Source organism: Canis aureus, chromosome 38, assembly GCF_053574225.1.
Source record: "Canis aureus isolate CA01 chromosome 38, VMU_Caureus_v.1.0, whole genome shotgun sequence".
Taxonomy (NCBI): domain Eukaryota; kingdom Metazoa; phylum Chordata; class Mammalia; order Carnivora; family Canidae; genus Canis; species Canis aureus.
The window spans coordinates 6,924,779-6,940,527 of record NC_135648.1 but is presented as its reverse complement, the minus strand read 5'-3'; the positions used below and the strand labels follow the sequence as shown (position 1 = coordinate 6,940,527).

General features: G+C 39.9%; 2 protein-coding genes across 7 annotated transcripts in view; one reads left to right on the top strand and one right to left on the bottom strand.

Annotated features, from left to right (window-relative positions):
• The window catches only part of FAM177B (family with sequence similarity 177 member B), a 58,761-nt gene that overhangs the window by 41,038 nt on the left and 1,974 nt on the right, over window positions 1-15,749 (top strand). For 2 of the 6 annotated variants that reach the window (XR_013374281.1, XM_077887235.1), the window contains one exon: window positions 13,947-14,433. Coding sequence is in view for 2 of the 6 variants with exons in the window: in XM_077887235.1 (XP_077743361.1) it covers window positions 13,947-13,987 (41 nt within the window). In the remaining 4 variants the exon portion in view is untranslated. Of the gene's footprint in view, window positions 1-6,687; window positions 7,090-13,946; window positions 14,434-15,749 lie in introns of those variants that run through there. The other 4 variants (XR_013374282.1, XR_013374283.1, XR_013374287.1 and 1 more) reach the window with 4 other exon arrangements.
• On the bottom strand, window positions 7,114-13,692 carry LOC144307407 (flavin-containing monooxygenase 5-like). Its single transcript, XM_077887230.1, has 5 exons — window positions 13,560-13,692; window positions 13,011-13,210; window positions 11,054-11,406; window positions 8,973-9,045; window positions 7,114-7,479 (listed from the first exon to the last, which is right to left on the bottom strand). The coding sequence occupies exons 2-5, from the start codon at window positions 13,151-13,153 to the stop codon at window positions 7,128-7,130; spliced, it is 921 nt and encodes a 306-aa protein (XP_077743356.1). The 5' UTR covers window positions 13,154-13,210; window positions 13,560-13,692; the 3' UTR covers window positions 7,114-7,127.

Here is a 15,749-nt window from a genome sequence, read left to right as displayed (position 1 = left end):
ACTGCGGCCCACAGGCTGAAATTTGGCCTGTTCTCTGTTTTCATACAACCCGCAAGCCAAGAATGGTTTTTACATTTTCATATGATTGAAAAAAAGTCAAAAGAAAAATACCATTTCACAATATGTGCAAATTATATGCAATTCAAATTTCAGTGCCCATAAATAAAGTTTTCCTGGAACACAGCCATACTCATCCATGTCATTACTGTCTGGCTGTCTTCGAGCTATGGCAGCCGAGCTTAGTACTTGCTGCAGGACTGTGGCCTGCAGAGGTACAATATTGCCTATCCCAACCTTTATGGAAAGTTTGCTGTCTCTTGCATTAGAACCTAGAGAAAAGGTTAGAAAACAATGTTAGGAATGGTGATATTGTGATTTATAAGAAATATATATTTGGTTTCCATCCCCTGCACAGAGTTCCTCAAATCCTTGGCATTTTCCAAGAGATGAGAGTGATAAAGTATCTTTTGTTATGTTAATGAAGTGACTTAGCCCGCTTTTAAGGATGGGGCTGGTTGCCAGGGCAACCAACCCCGCATAGAAGGTTGGGACTCTCCTTTCCACCCCCTAATTTCCAGAGAGGTTCTGGAGGTTGGATCAGCCACCAATGGCCAATGATTTAATCAATCATGCCTTTGTAACAAGGCCTCTGTAAAAATCCAAAGGATGGTGTTCCTAGAGCTTCCAGGTTGTAAACCGGAACCCCTCCACTTGCCAGCGCAACAGGCCCCAAACTCCACAAGGACAGATGCTCCGTTGTTCAGGAACTCTCCCTATGTATCTCTTCATCTGGCTGTTGGAACTGTTTTCCGAGTTCTGTGAGTCACTCTAGCAAATTAATCAAAGCCGGGGAGAAGGTCTTGGAATCTTTGATTTATAGAGTCAGAAGCACAGACAAACCGGACTTGTGATTGGCATCTGAAGTAGGGGCAAGGTTGTGTGACTGCGCCCATGAGGATCTCATGTCGTCTCTTAATAAGATAGGGTCAGAATTTCATTGAATTGTAGGACACCCCCCTGGTGTCACAGAATTTCTTATTGTGTCAGAGAATTGTTGTGGGGAGAATCCCCACCTTGGAATTGGGGAGTGTAGAAACAGGAATGTGTGTTGATTGCTCTTAGTTGGTTCAGTACGGTAAGAAAGGAACAAGCACAGAAAAGAACTGGCCAGTTAGCAAGCAAGAATAAGAGGAATAAAAAAAATTTAAAAGTTGGGGATTGGAAAAGGCAACTGCTGCTTAATCCAATAAATAAATTATAAAACTGGGAAGACCTTTGAGTGACCAAGGCTGATTAAAACTCAGTCTTGGGAGGCATCAAATTAAGGGGAGAGCCATCCCACTCATTGTTAAAACCTCTGAGTGGATTAAAGTGTCAAGATCCAGCCTTGGCAGTGGTGCTCAGTAAATCCTTTCAATTGAGCAGACGAGCTTGCAATCCACTTAAGATGGGGTGGAGAAAGAGAAAAGAGAGACAGAGGACACAGGGGTGTGTGTGGGTGTGGGGAGGCAAAGAAATACAGCAAGCTGGCTCTTGGTACTTGCAGCTGGCAAGAACTGAAGAGATAAGCAAAGGTTTGAGAGAGTTGTGCTGTCAAAAGAACCATCTGCCTAAATGAAAACAGACTGGGACAGTTTGAGATAAAATGACCGTTGGACTCCCAGCCATCTATGGGTATAGACAATAGACAAGAAAAGCTGCTTAGTCAGGAAGGAAGACAGAGTCCCTAAAGCCCGTGTCAGGTATGGCCAAGGAGAAGACCCTAACAAGCAAACTGCCAGGGGGTACAGAGAACAGCAAACTACCAGAAGGTGCCATGAAAGCTAAAGAAGAAACATTCCCCACCCCCAGTGGTATCTCAGAGTCACCGCAGTGTGGTTACAAGGAAAGATTTTGAGCAGTCCTTAGTAAGACTGGTAAATTAGCACAAGCTTAGTCTCTCTCTCTTCATCTCCATCCCAACTTGTCTTAACAAAATGTGACATTTTAGATCAGGTTTCCATTCCTATTTTATATTATTTTTTAGTTTATTTATTTATTTACTTATTTACTTATTTATTTAGATTTTTATTATATATTTGAGGGAGAGGGAGAGTTCAAGTGTGTGTGCGAGATAGGGGGAGCAGAGGAGGAGGGAGAAGGACAAGCAGACCTCACACTGAGCACAGAGCCCAGCATGGGGGCTCAGGGCCCTTATCTCAGGACCATGAGACCAAGACCCTGAAACCAAGAGTCAGATGCTCGAGCCACTGAGCCACCCAGGTGCCCCTTAAGTTTATTTATTTACTTAAGAAATCTCAATACCTCAGGTGGGGCTCAGGTATTGAGGTATTCAGGACCCTGAGATAAAGAGTTGCGTGCTCTGGGGCACCTGATCTGAGTCAGCCAGGCACCCCAACAGTGTTATTTTTTAAAACCATGGTCATTATGTAACTTGTTTTTCCAGAAAACAGTGTTGACATTTGTGTTCAGTATTGTACTCTGAACCGAAGTCATTATGAAACATTTCTATGTTTAGATGGTTTCAGAGAATAATTTCAGTCTAATGTCGTGATTTCTTTATTTCTGAGCTCTTGATTCTCTTCAATTCTTTCAGTAATTTCTTCAGGAAAAGTGAGGGAACAGTGACTGGGCAACTGTATTGATTCAGGCACAATATGGAACTCTTAGAGTTCTAGGGTTTTTAATCTCTACACCTGGCAGTGACTCAGTGTACAGCCTCAGGCCAGACAGCTTAACATATCTGCTTCATTTCTTGGAAATGAAAGGATATTAAAAACTTTCTGACCTCTGAAGGATTTTGTACAAAGTATTATCTGATGTCAAAAATTATAGTATACATGCAATTACTGTTTCTTTGAAATTGACACCATCAAAGATCCAGGATAAGCATAGGGCAAGAAACACATTTCAAAAGTTATTTCCATTGGCACTGAACCCCTCCAGCGTATTTGGGTTTAGTGGAACTTGATCGTTCAGGTATAAGTATTTGCTGTGAGCCTTGATTGACTGAGCTCTGAGGTAGGTGTTACATATGTAGAGGCTGATAGAGTAGGGTGTTTTGTAGCCACTCATGGGCCCACTGGCACCAGGCCTCAGAAAGGATTGTCCGTGACCAAGAAGAATCTCTCCCTAGGTCTTTCTTTTTTTTTTTTTTTTTCCCTAGGTCTTTCAGATGAGGTTAAAACAGAGAACACCTCTGTGGGTCACTTAAAGAGGGTGCTGGGCTGGTTCTCCCAAGGGTCCCTGTGGGTCTGGTATCTGCCGTTCTATATCTGTCTATGCAACTGCTCCAGGATGAATGAGCAGAAGCTGCCATTTTTTCTAAAAACCATACTTTGACATTCTTGGCGGAATTCACTTCCCATGAACATATTAAATGGTTTCAGAGTTAATCACATGGTTATAGCTGTCACAGGACAATGGCTCTCAAATGGTGGCCCCCAGATAGCAGCAGCAACATTGTCTTGGGATTCGTTAGAGATGCCAGTTCTTGGCCTCACGCTAGAACTACCAAATTATAATCTCTGGGGACAGAATGCAGTAATCTGTGTTCTCACAAGCTCTCTAGAAGAATCTGGTGCACGCTGAAATTTGAGAACTACTGTTGAAGGAGATCATTTGTCAGGAGGCCAGACCAGAACTACTAAAACAGCGTTTGTATCAGATGTTAATTTGGATCCCAGTATGGCATTTCTGGGTTAATAAAATGAAAAAAAACTTTAATAAAAATGGAATATTTGAGGAGGTTGAAAAGCAAACAAACAAAACACCACAAAATGGAAAATTTTAGGAGGTAGGAAAACAAAACAAACTAAACAAATAAAACACACAAAAAAATGGAAAATTTCACTTCACTTATAACCTTTTTATGTCAGCTAAAGAGTTGAGTTTGGTTCAAAGAACCAATAATGAATGACAATTAGTTTTAATAGGGAATGATGTCTAGACCTGCCTTTGAGAAGTTTAACTCCGCTGGCTCTTTAGGAGATAGCATGATGCGTGGTGGAAGCTGGATGCAGGGTAGGGACATGAGAAATTCTGGTTCCGGTCCAGATGAACCAAGGGAGTGGGGGTAGGTGTGGGGGGCAGAAGTTCCTCCATTTCTGTCTCCAAAACACCTCTTTGGGCTCATTTCTGTCATGCACTCTTGCATACCCTGTGCTAGCATTCTAGGCTGCTCACTCCTCCATTGCATAATTGATGTCCTTCTCTTTTCCCAGAAATAAACTCTTAGGCATCCTTCGAGATCCAAGTCTATTTTCCCTGTCTTTGTGGTTCCTTCCTCACTTCTTCCCCTTCTCTGAGTTCTTTGCTCTGTCTTCTGTATTCCCACAGCACTGGTTCATATATTTGCTATAGACAGATGCATCAATGTTCAAATGTTATTCGTCTGTTCAGGTGGTTACTTTTTCTATTAAATTTTGAGCTCTTTGAGAATAGGGACAATATCCATTTGTTTATTTATTAAACGAATCTTTTTTAAGCTCCTAGTTTGTGCCAGCAACTGTTTGACAGAATAGGGAAAGTCTGCTATGTGGAAGAGGGAGATAGAGAAATAGGTAACAGAGTCACAGTTAAAATGTATTATGATGGCGAGAAAACTAAAGCAAGATAAGGAAGATGGGAATTGCTATTTTATGTAGTCAGGTAAGATCTCACTTCAAAAAAAAAAAAAGGAACCAGAGGCACGAGGCACATGGACGGCTCAGTGGTTAAGTGGCTGACTCTTGAGTTTGGCTTGGGTCATGATCTCAGGGTACTGGGATCAATTGCCTAGCTGCCTTTAATAGAGAGTCTGTTTGGGATTCTCTCTCACTCTCTTCCTATGCCCACCCTCCCCACCCCCCAAAATAAATAAATAAATCTTAAAAGAAAAGGAGATGTCTCGTGGCACTATTGGTCGGGCATCTGACTCTTGGTTTCAGCTCAGGTCATGATCTCAAGGTCATGAGATCAAGCCCCGCATCGGGCTCTATCAGCAGGGAGTCTGCTTGGGGTTCTCTGTCTCTGCCCCTCCCCCTGCTCTCCCTCTCTCTAAAAATAAATAAATAAATTTTTAAAAAATTAAAAAGAAAAAAGAACCAAACCTTGCAAACCTGCAAACAAAAAAGCTCACAGTTTTGCCTAATGGAATATGATATACACAACAAAAAGAGAAAGGTCTCACTTAAAAAGATGACATTTGAGCAAAGACCTGAAGGAGGTGAAGGAGTGAGCTTTTTGGATATGTAGGAGGAGAAGAGTTCCAGGAAAAGAAACAGCAAGTGCAATGACCGTGGAGGGAGAGTAGGATTGGTCTGTTTAAGGAATGAACATGGAAGAGAGCAGTGGTGGGGAGATCAGAGAAGCAGTGGGGAAGTACGTCATGAAAGGACTGGTAGGATTGTTAGGATTTAGCCATTACTCTGAGTGACAGGGAAGTCACTGGCAATTTTGGCTATGTCATAATCTGGTTTATGTTTTAAACATATCATTTGGCTGCTCTAATGAGAATAAACCACAAAGAGTAGGGGTGAAGCAAGGAGTATGATGAGGAGACTGTTATAATGATAAAAACAAAAGATGGTGGCAGTGGTGGAGGTGATGAGAAGTGGTGATTCTGGATTTACTTTGAAGGTATTAAGATTTGCTGTTCGACTAGATATGGGATATGAAAGAGAAGAATCGAGAGCCTTGAAAAAAGGAAGCCCATTTACACGCTTGGTAGGAGTATAAATCAGTATGGCCTTTGTAGGAAACAGGATGGAGGTTCCCCCCAAAATTAAAAATAGAGCTCCCATATAGAGGATCAGCAATCCCACTTGTGACTACATATCCAAAGGAAATGAAAACGGAATCTTAAAGAGGTATCTGCACTCCCAAGTTTATCACAGTGCCCATCACAAAGCCAGGATAGGGAAGCACCCTAAGTGTTCATGAAGGGATAAAGATGAAGGGATAAAGAAAATATGGTGCGTGTATATACATATAATTGAATATTATTCAGCCTTAGAAAAGAAGGAGATCCTGCCATTTGTGACCTAATGGGTGAAACTGGAGGATATTGTGCTAAATGAGATAAACCAGACACAGAAAGACAAATACTGCATTATCTCACTTGTATGTGGAATTATGAAACATTGAGCTCTCAGAATTAGAACAGAATAGAAGAGTGGTCACCAGGGGCTGATGGTTGGGGGGAAATGGGGAGCTGTTGGTCAAAGGAACAAAGATTTAGTTATAAGATGAATAAGTTCTGGAGATCTAATATACAGTATGGTGACTCTAGTTAATAATACTGTATTACTGAATTATTAAATATTTTATTGAATTTCATACTATTGAAATTTGCTAAAAGGATAGATCTTTAGTGTTCTCAGTTCAAAAATAAATGTGTTGATGTGTGATGATGGATATGTTAATTATCATGGTTATGGTAATCATTTCACCATATATATATATACATATATATATATTACTTTTTCCTCTCACGTTCCCCTACATGTTTTTATAGAATTTTGTATGTTTACTGTAGAATTCATGTTTCGATAGTTTTAAGAGAACACAAAATTATGTACATTTCCTGACTTCTATTATTCTTTCTTTTTTCCTCTGTGGCATTCTCCATCTCCTAAAATACCCTCAATAATCCCTGATAAACCCATGCACAAGTACTCTGTTACCTCCACATCCATGATTCTAGAGAAGGTGACCCTAGAAGAGAAGGCTTCTGATGAAGACTTTGTCCCTTCTTAGCTATTCAAGATTGTTTGAAGAGATACTTTTTCCTAGGCTGTGCTTTCCATGCAAAATCAAGAATTTGCCAATTGCAAACAGCTGACAAACCATGTGTTTACTATAAAGGGAGGGCTTAGGAGAACTTGGCATAACGGAGAACATCTGTCACATTATGGAAATTAACTTTACACTTCCAAAGCAAAGTTTCATACAAGCCACTTCATTTGAAATCTCTGTTGAAGAAAAATCTCCAGTTTGGCCAAGATACTCATGCAAGAGAATTTTTGGAATTATCAGATAATTTATTGTACTGGTCTAGTCTGAACTGAGGGATAAACACTTGCACATGCCTGTCTCTTAATTAGTGTGTGTCACTCTTCGACTCTAATGGACTAACGATCATAGGATTATCCTTTAATAATGATTAAAGTGAGAACAAAGAGAAGAACAGCACAGATACTTTTAAGCCAAAATGGCACAGAGTATGGGGGCTGGTCATGGCTGAGGGTACGAGTCCTCAGTGGCTTGATGATCCGCTCTCTCTGGGTCAGGATGGCTCTCCGGGCCCCAGCCCACTTCCCTGGCCCCTGCAGGCGGTACTGGTAAGGCGTGCATGGTCCAAAGAAAATGTCCTTAGCCAGTTTAGGATCCCACAGGAAGAGCGAGAGCAGGTTGGGTTTCACTCCTATCTCAGAGGCAATTTCATCCATGTAATCCACGTACTGCACTCTGCATGTGTCACGAGGATTATTCAGGAATCTGAAATCAGAAGGGAAAAAAAAATTAAAAACCTCAAGTCCGATGACAACTCCCATGCCTCCAAGCACAATTTCCTCTAAACATCAGTGGATCTTGTATGAGGGATAATCTATGGGGAAAAGAATTAATGGCTATTGATAATTTCTTGGTGGTTTCTAACAAAATAGTCAGTCACACACTGTATGTTTCACTCTCAAATCCTTCCAAAGGTCTTGGATACTGATAGGTAGGTTTCAGGAGATTTTTGTCATATTAATGATATTCTTTCCTGAAATCTTCTGTACTTTGGCCATGCATTTGATTATCATTCAGGATATAATCTCCTTTTGGTAAATTGGTGGGAAATATGAATTGTACAGGCCAGTTATTTAGGTATGTGTGACCTAATTAATTTGATTTTTGGTATTGCTGAAATGCAATCCCTGGTTGACCTTCTTAAACCAGCTACTGCATAAGTGAGTATTTTTAGGATGAATCCTTGATCAAAGAGAACAAGCTGTGACTCTCACACGATGGTTTCTCAACAGGTATTTGTTTTTTAGAAATTCATTTCCAACCCCAAAGGTTGAGAATAATTTTCTATTAAGAAGATTTGGTACAACCTCCGAGCCTCTGACTTCATGTCAGAATTTTAATTGGATTCTGTAATGATTTGCCAACTCATTTCTCACATTGATTTATCTTTCCAACTCCTTAGAAGAGTGAACAACCCTTCATTTCATCTTACATTTTTATACACTTTGCACCTCTAAGGCTATGCTATGACATAAATTTATAATTGTATGCTTATCCAGCATTACATGAATTTTAAACACAATTCTAAAGTTTCTGTGTTGGATTATTCTGTATCCATTCTTCCCACAAATATTCCATACATTTATATTATGCTTAAGAAGAAATGAAGAAGTTGATAATTTGAGATCTCATCTAGGCAAAGAGACTCAGGTTCTATGATGAGAAAAATATAAAGAAAAAAAGATTAAAAAAAAGAAAAATATAAAGAATGCTTGATAGGCAAGCAATTCCACCTAACACTCATTCTTTCTTTCTTTCTTTCTTTCTTTCTTTCTTTCTTTCTTTCTTTCTTTCTTTCTTCCTTTCTTTCTTTCTTTCTTTCTTTCCGTCTTTCTTTCTTTCTTTCTTTCTTTCTTTCTTTCTTTCTTTCTTTCCGTCTTTCTTTCTTTCTTTCTTTCTTTCTTTCTTTCTTTCTTTCTTTCTTTCTTTCTTCTTTCTTTCTTTCTTTCTTTCTTCTTCTTTCTTTCCTTTCTTTCTTCTTTCTTCTTTCAGATTTTATTTATTTATTCATGAGAGACACAGAAAGAGGCAGAGAAACAGGCAGAGGGAGAAGCAGGCTCCCTGCAAGAGCCCGATGCGGGACTCTATCCAGGGACTCCAGGATCATGCCCTGAGCCTGAGGCAGAGGCTCAACTGCCCAGGCATCCCACCCACCTAAACACTTTCAATTGACTTTCACTAAGAAGCAAGTTTCTTACTCTTTTTCAATTTTTTCTCTCTTCTTTCTTATGTCATCCATCATGCCACTCACCGAAGGTAATTTGTTCAATCCTAGGAAAGAAAGATGATGAGGTTCCAAAAGAAATGAATACCCTGAGTAGAGTCAGTTTGGTAGAGAACACCATGAGTGAGGTAGCACAAGAGTGGGGGAGAGATCCAGGAGTTATTCTGGAATGCCCTCCACTCATTGTTTTATTGGGTGCACATGCCTTACAGATGCAAAAGCATGTCCTCTGATGAGTTTGCATCTTGACTAGCAGACCTCAAAGCCCACAAAAAAGGATGGACTGAAAGGAGTCATACTCTAACTGACAAGATACAAAATAGTGTGTGTGTAGTCCCATTACCCATTCATTCTGGCTGACCTTTAAAGATTTTATTTATTTATTCATGAGAGACACAGAGAGAGAGGCAGAGACATAGGCAGAGGGAGAAGCAGGCTCCCCGCAGGGAGCCTGATGAGGGACTTGATGTTCCAGGAACTTTTTAAAGGAGAAACAAATAAATGAGCAGAATCATTATAATGTGATTAACATAATTTCATAAAGGTAGGGCTTTTTTTTTTAAGATTTTGTTTTTAAGCACACTCTACATCCAACCTCAAACTTACAACCCTGAGACCAAGATCCAGGCCTCCCATAAAGGTAGGTTTTAAATCTGTTTTCATCAATTCATTCTCAACCTTAGAATTAATGATATAATAAATAATAATAATAATAAAAAAGAATAATAATAAAGAATTATAATGGCAATGACTAATTTTCATTCATTCAATCAGAATTTATTGATAGCAAGTCAGGGTACTTCATTTTTACCACCCTGCAAATTTTATGTAAATATTCATATATTTTTTAAGGTTTTACTTATTTATTCATGAGAGATAGAAAGAGAGAGGCAGAGACACAGGCAGAGGGAGAAGCAGGCTCCCCACGGGGAGCCTGGTATAGGACTTGATCTCGGGACCCCAGGATCATGCCCTGAGCCAAAGGCAGATGCTCATCAACTGAGCCACCCAGATGCCCCAAATATTCCCATTTTTATAAGTGAGAAAATTATGGAGGTCAGGGAATGTGACAAGATCATGCAGTCAGTACATGGAGGAGCTTGGTTTTAATCCCGGGTTTATCAAAGCTCCTGCTCTTTTAATTGTGCTGTCGTGTTCCTCTGGTTATTCTGTGATTCTGTCATAGTTCTCATAATTCACATAATTTACAATTCATAATTCTGTGACTCTGCCTGTCTTCTTTTTATTTTGAACATGAGAGACAGGCAAAATGCTTCCTTTAATTTGGGCTCATTAAAATAGTTCTAGCAACATTGGGAAGTAGAATAGTTATTATTTCCCATCTATGCTTCAGGTTGAAACCTTTCTTCTTACTGCCCTCACTTCCTATACTATATCCTGTCCTGAAGTGCTCTAAAGAATTCTTTGCCAATAACTTGTCATTTGACGATAGCTCCCCCACCCCCACTTGTGCTCTCTCTCTAATATAAATAAATAAATCTTTAAAAAAAAAATCCCTCTGTGACCTGGCCCCTGCCTACATCTCTGAACTTATTTCCTACCACTTGTCCTCTCCGAGTAGTCTAGCTACACTGGGTTCCTTGCTCTTCCTTGAATAAATCATGCTCATTCCAGCCTTTGAATTTGGTGTTTCTTCTGCAAGAATGTTATTATTATTTTTTAAGATTTCACTTATTTATTCATGAGAGACACAGAGGGAGCAGCAGACTCTGTAGGGAGGCCGATGTGGGACTTGATCCCAGGACTCTAGGATCATGACCTGAGTCGAAGGCAGATGCCCAACCACTGAGCCACCCGGGTGCCCCTAGAATGTCATTCTCATCTTAGATATTTAGATATTTAATCTTCATTTTCACATCAGAACCCTACAGGTTAAATAGCTATCAAACCCTAAAGTAACAAATACTCAAGTGGCACAATTTTGGATACTGTAAAGGTTAACTTCAGACATATTTTGCAGCAGAAGAGCTTCACAATGTCTGTGAAGTCACACTATCTCGATGGCCTTCTCTAACTACACAGGTCAGCTCATACCCTTGAATACGCGGACAGCCCATCGACTCTGGAGCTCTGATGTGGGTATGGTGGCTCCCACTGGCTGGAGGGTGCCGATGAAAGCTAGGGATGGTTTCTCTAGTTGAGGAGGAAAGACAAATTTAAACATGGAGTGTTGGCTGTCCAGAACTGTTGAATTATTTTCCAAAAAGGGGAAAGAGAAAGTAGTATATCCTGTGGCAAAAATGATAACATCGAGGTCCTCTTCTGTACCATCTTCAAAGATGGCAGATGTCTCCGTGAACTCTCTCACATTTGGTTTTATCAGAATTCTTCCAGATATTATGTGATTGGGTAGATCATCACTGAAAGTAGCCTGATGGCTCAGAAATCTGGAGAATAAAAATTGAAATCCAGGAAAATTAATGTGTCTTTTTAGAAATGAGCTCAGAAAATGCTTCAAATGTTTTTTAGTTGAGCTAAGGAAAAAAAGACTTACATTTTGGTTTTAGAAAAGATTTCTTTTACTCAATACTTTTTCTGAATTATTTACTGAATAAACATTCTGTATTTATTAGACTGCCAATAACATTTACTTAATGCTTATTACACGCAAAGGGAAGATTTCAAAACGTGGTAATAAAAGTTATACCAATGGTAATATTGATATCTAACTTCTTTAAAACAATTTTTTGGGGGAGAGATTGTTAAGAGCAGTTGGTGTAAGTGTTCATAATAGAACAGGAAAATCAGATCACGTTCTGATTTCCATCTATTTTAGAACCTAAATACCATCTTTATAAATTTTACTGACATTATTTAATACTGTTAGTAGGTCTCCGCTTCCACCTCTGACCTCCCACAATTTCTCTTCCACTTAGCAGCCTGAGTGATCCTTTTAAAATGTAGAGTTATATCCTGATGGGTTTCTGTTTCACTAAAAATGAAACCCAAAGCTATGACCATGCTGTAGCCCTAAAAATCCCTCTGAGGGTGCTTGGGTGGCTCAGTCAGTTGAGTGACTCTTGATTTTGGCTCAGGTTATGATCTCAGGGTTGTGAGATCAAGCCCTGAGTCTGGCTCTGTGCTCAGTGGGGAGTCTGCTTGAAATTCTCTCTCTCACTCTGCTCCTTCCCCCACCTCCACATGTGCTCTCTCTCTAATATAAATAAATATATCTTTAAAAAAAATCCCTTTGTGACCTGGCCTCTGCCTACATCCCTGAACTTATTTCCTACCACTTGCCCTCTCCTAGTAGTCAAGCTACACTGGGTTCCTTGCTCTTCCTTGAATAAATTATGCTCATTCCAGCCTTTGAACTTGGTGTTTCTTCTGCAAGAATGTTATTTTTTAAGATTTCATTTATTTATTTATGAGAGACACAGACAGAGGGAGAAGCAGACTCTGTAGGGAAGCCGATGTGGAACTCGATCCCAGGACCCTGGAGTCATGACCGGAGTCAAAGGCAGATGCCCAACCACTGAGCCACCTGGGCGCCCCTAGAATGTCATTCTCATCTTAGATATTCTCTCAGGACTCACCTCCTCACTTCTTTCAGGTCTGCATTCATATGCTTTCTCATCATGTGAGTATTCCAGAACTATCTCATCTAAAAAAGATTCCTCTCCCCAACTCTGTTTACTATTTCTTCATAGCACATATTGCTCCATGTCATTACATTATGTATTGACTAGTTGGTTTCTCTCCTAATAGAAAGGAGGCCCAGCAAGAGCTAGCACTCTACCTGGCCTTGTCCTTCCACTCCCAGTACCCAGAAACCTACTTGATCATAGTAGGGACCCAGAAATATTTATTAAATTTATGTAGGCTGTACACAGTCAATTTTATGTGCTTCCACATTTATATTTCACAGTGGATAGGTGGATAGGGATTACATTATACCAACATAAAAAGAAAGAAAGAAAGAAAAAATACTTAACTATACCAGGGTTTAAAGGCAGAGACAAAATTACTCTGTAAAAATCCTAGAACATACCTGTGTTGAGGTAGCAAACCATAAACATCATGGTTAAATCGAGCATTTAATTTATTCTCTGCCCATCTGTTGATTAAGAATGTGGGGTAAAATCTGGTGAGGACAGCATTAAAACGAGTGAAGAGAACAGTGTCCACGGGCATTCCATTATCCCAGACCCGGTTCCAAATCCACGCACCCCGCCTTGTGCTGAGAAACACCTAGGAGAGAATGCAAATAAATGAAAAATAGATGCCTTGAAATCTAAGAGTTTCCTGTCCCAGTTTTTCAAATGTCTGAATGTAAACATGGAACATACAATCTAAAACAAAACTGTGTGAGGATTTATTCTAATGATGGGCAGACACGGTCCACAGCCCCACATTTGTAGAACAACAAATGAGACGTTTAAATGGGATGGTCTTTGAATCACAGATATCTCTCATTTGGCTCATGAGAAATGGATAAGGACTCTCTTGCTTGTTTTCAAAGACAGATTGATAATTAGAGTCACACAAAATTACACATCTGACTTGTTTGCTATAGTCCCAGAGAGCTCCCCAGGCCTACCTCTGGATCTCACTCACTATCCTTCCTCTCCTTTCTCCAAAGCAGTGTTTGATGCCTGCCATCTCTTAAATTGCAAATCCTGGACAAACATGTTGCAGGAAGACTAGAGATCAACAAATTCACACACACCATTCATCTGCCAATTATGATATTACGGAATTTAGAATACTTAGTTAATCTGTATTCCTTGAAATGTAAGTACAGAAGGAATCAGTTGGGGGAGGTATCAAGTGTCAAGTCGGTGAAAAGGAAAAGGAAAGGGATTTAAAGTGGTTCATATTTGTAACTGTAGGCTGAGCTGATGAAGCCTACACTCTCTGGTAAAAATAAGCAATATGGCAGTCATTAAAATTTGAAATATTTATTTTTATTCCATTCTCTTTTCAGAAAATGTATTGCCAAGATGTCTACCAAGAAAACAAGTGTGAAGAGGTCATTAACGATCAGGATTGAAGCAGTGTGTGGGTACACCTGACACATATTTCACACAATGCTGACATCTCAGAGGGCAGTGGACAGGGTAACATCGGGGAAAGAGAATTTTAGGAACCAAACCTGTGAAGCTACGTGACTGAGCTCAATTGCCAAATCAGTTCCAGAATTTCCAATGCCGACCACAACGATTTTCTTCCCCCGAAATTTCTCTGGATTCTTGTATTCCAAGCTGTGAATATATTGACCTTTGAACCTCTTGATTCCTGTGGGCAAGAAAGTATTGCTCCAGACTTGGTCATTATTTCACATTATTTTTTGCAGTTTATTGTTGAATTCAAAGACCATCCTATTTAAACGTCTCATTTGTTGTTCTACAAATGTGGGGCTGTGGATAATGTCTGCCCATCATTAGAATAAATCCTCACACAGTTTTGTTTTAGACTGTAAGTTCCATGTTTACATTCAGACATCTAATTTCTGCCTCCTTTTTACTTCCCTAAACCCTGCCAAATCTTCAAAGAATTTGGCTCTAATTTAAGTACTACATCTTCCTTATCCTTCATTCTTGTTATTTGCAACAACTGCCTTAGACCCATTTTCCTGTCTTACTTTCTCCACCCAAGCTTCATCCTTGTCTAGATGTTTCCATCTCTTCCTAGGTCCAGTACACCCTTCCCACCAGCACTATTCACTCTGTTCTTCTACTGGGGAAAAATGCACCAACATCACCCATCAGGATCTGAAGCTAATGTATGAACTTAGAATGTAGGAACTTCATTTTTTGCCTAAAAATCTGCTCTGACTTAAACAAAAACCTCATATGGCAAACCAATGAAGGCTGGTTGATTTTACAAAATTTCATCTTTTAAACAACACTGGGGTCTGCACATATGGGCTTCATTTGCTCCTCTTGTGATGCTGGAGCAAATGACTGACACTCTAGTCAGCCCTGAGTCAGTCCTTGCCATGTTCCTTTCTCCCTACAGAATCTGATCCCAAACTCCAGCTTTCCTTTGGAATCAGTCCTTGTGAGCTCCTGGCATGGATCTAATTTTTCCCAAACTCCATCTTTGCAAGTTGGACAGTCCATCAGATTTCTCACTGTGGCTCTTTCAGTATTTCCTCCTCCTCTTGGTCCCACTGTAATCCCTCTCATTTCCTGAAGACAACCTTTCCTCTCATTTTTATGAAACAACAAAGATCTTAAGTGAGTTTCTCAACACCTAAAAGTTACTGTGTGTTCATCCATCCTTCCTCTGTCTCCTTTCCCCAGGAGAAAATATTTCTCTTCTCTTTCAGAATGAACCCTTTGCCCTGTGGGTCAAAAATGAAAGGGGGGTTTTGAGGTCAAACAAGCATAGGCACAAATCTCAGCTTTTTCACTACCAGTGACATTTGCAATGTGTAAAATGGAAATGGTTTCACTTAGCTCATGGTATGAGCTAATGGAATGGTATAAAGATCCCTTAAAATGTTCCTTTATAGGACTTGAGAAATAGGTTTGATGCTCTTCTTTAAATATCTTTAATCTTTCAAAAAATCTTTAATTTCAGCCCACCTTCTCCTATTTTTATTTTATTTATTTATAAAGATTTTATTTATTTATTCATGAGAGAGACAGAGAGGGAAACGCAGAGACATGGGTGGAGGGAGAACCAGGCTCCATGCAGGAAGTCCTACGTGGGACTCGATCCCAGGATTCCAGGATCACGCCCTGAGCTGAAGGCAGGCACTTAACTGCTGAGCCACCCAAGC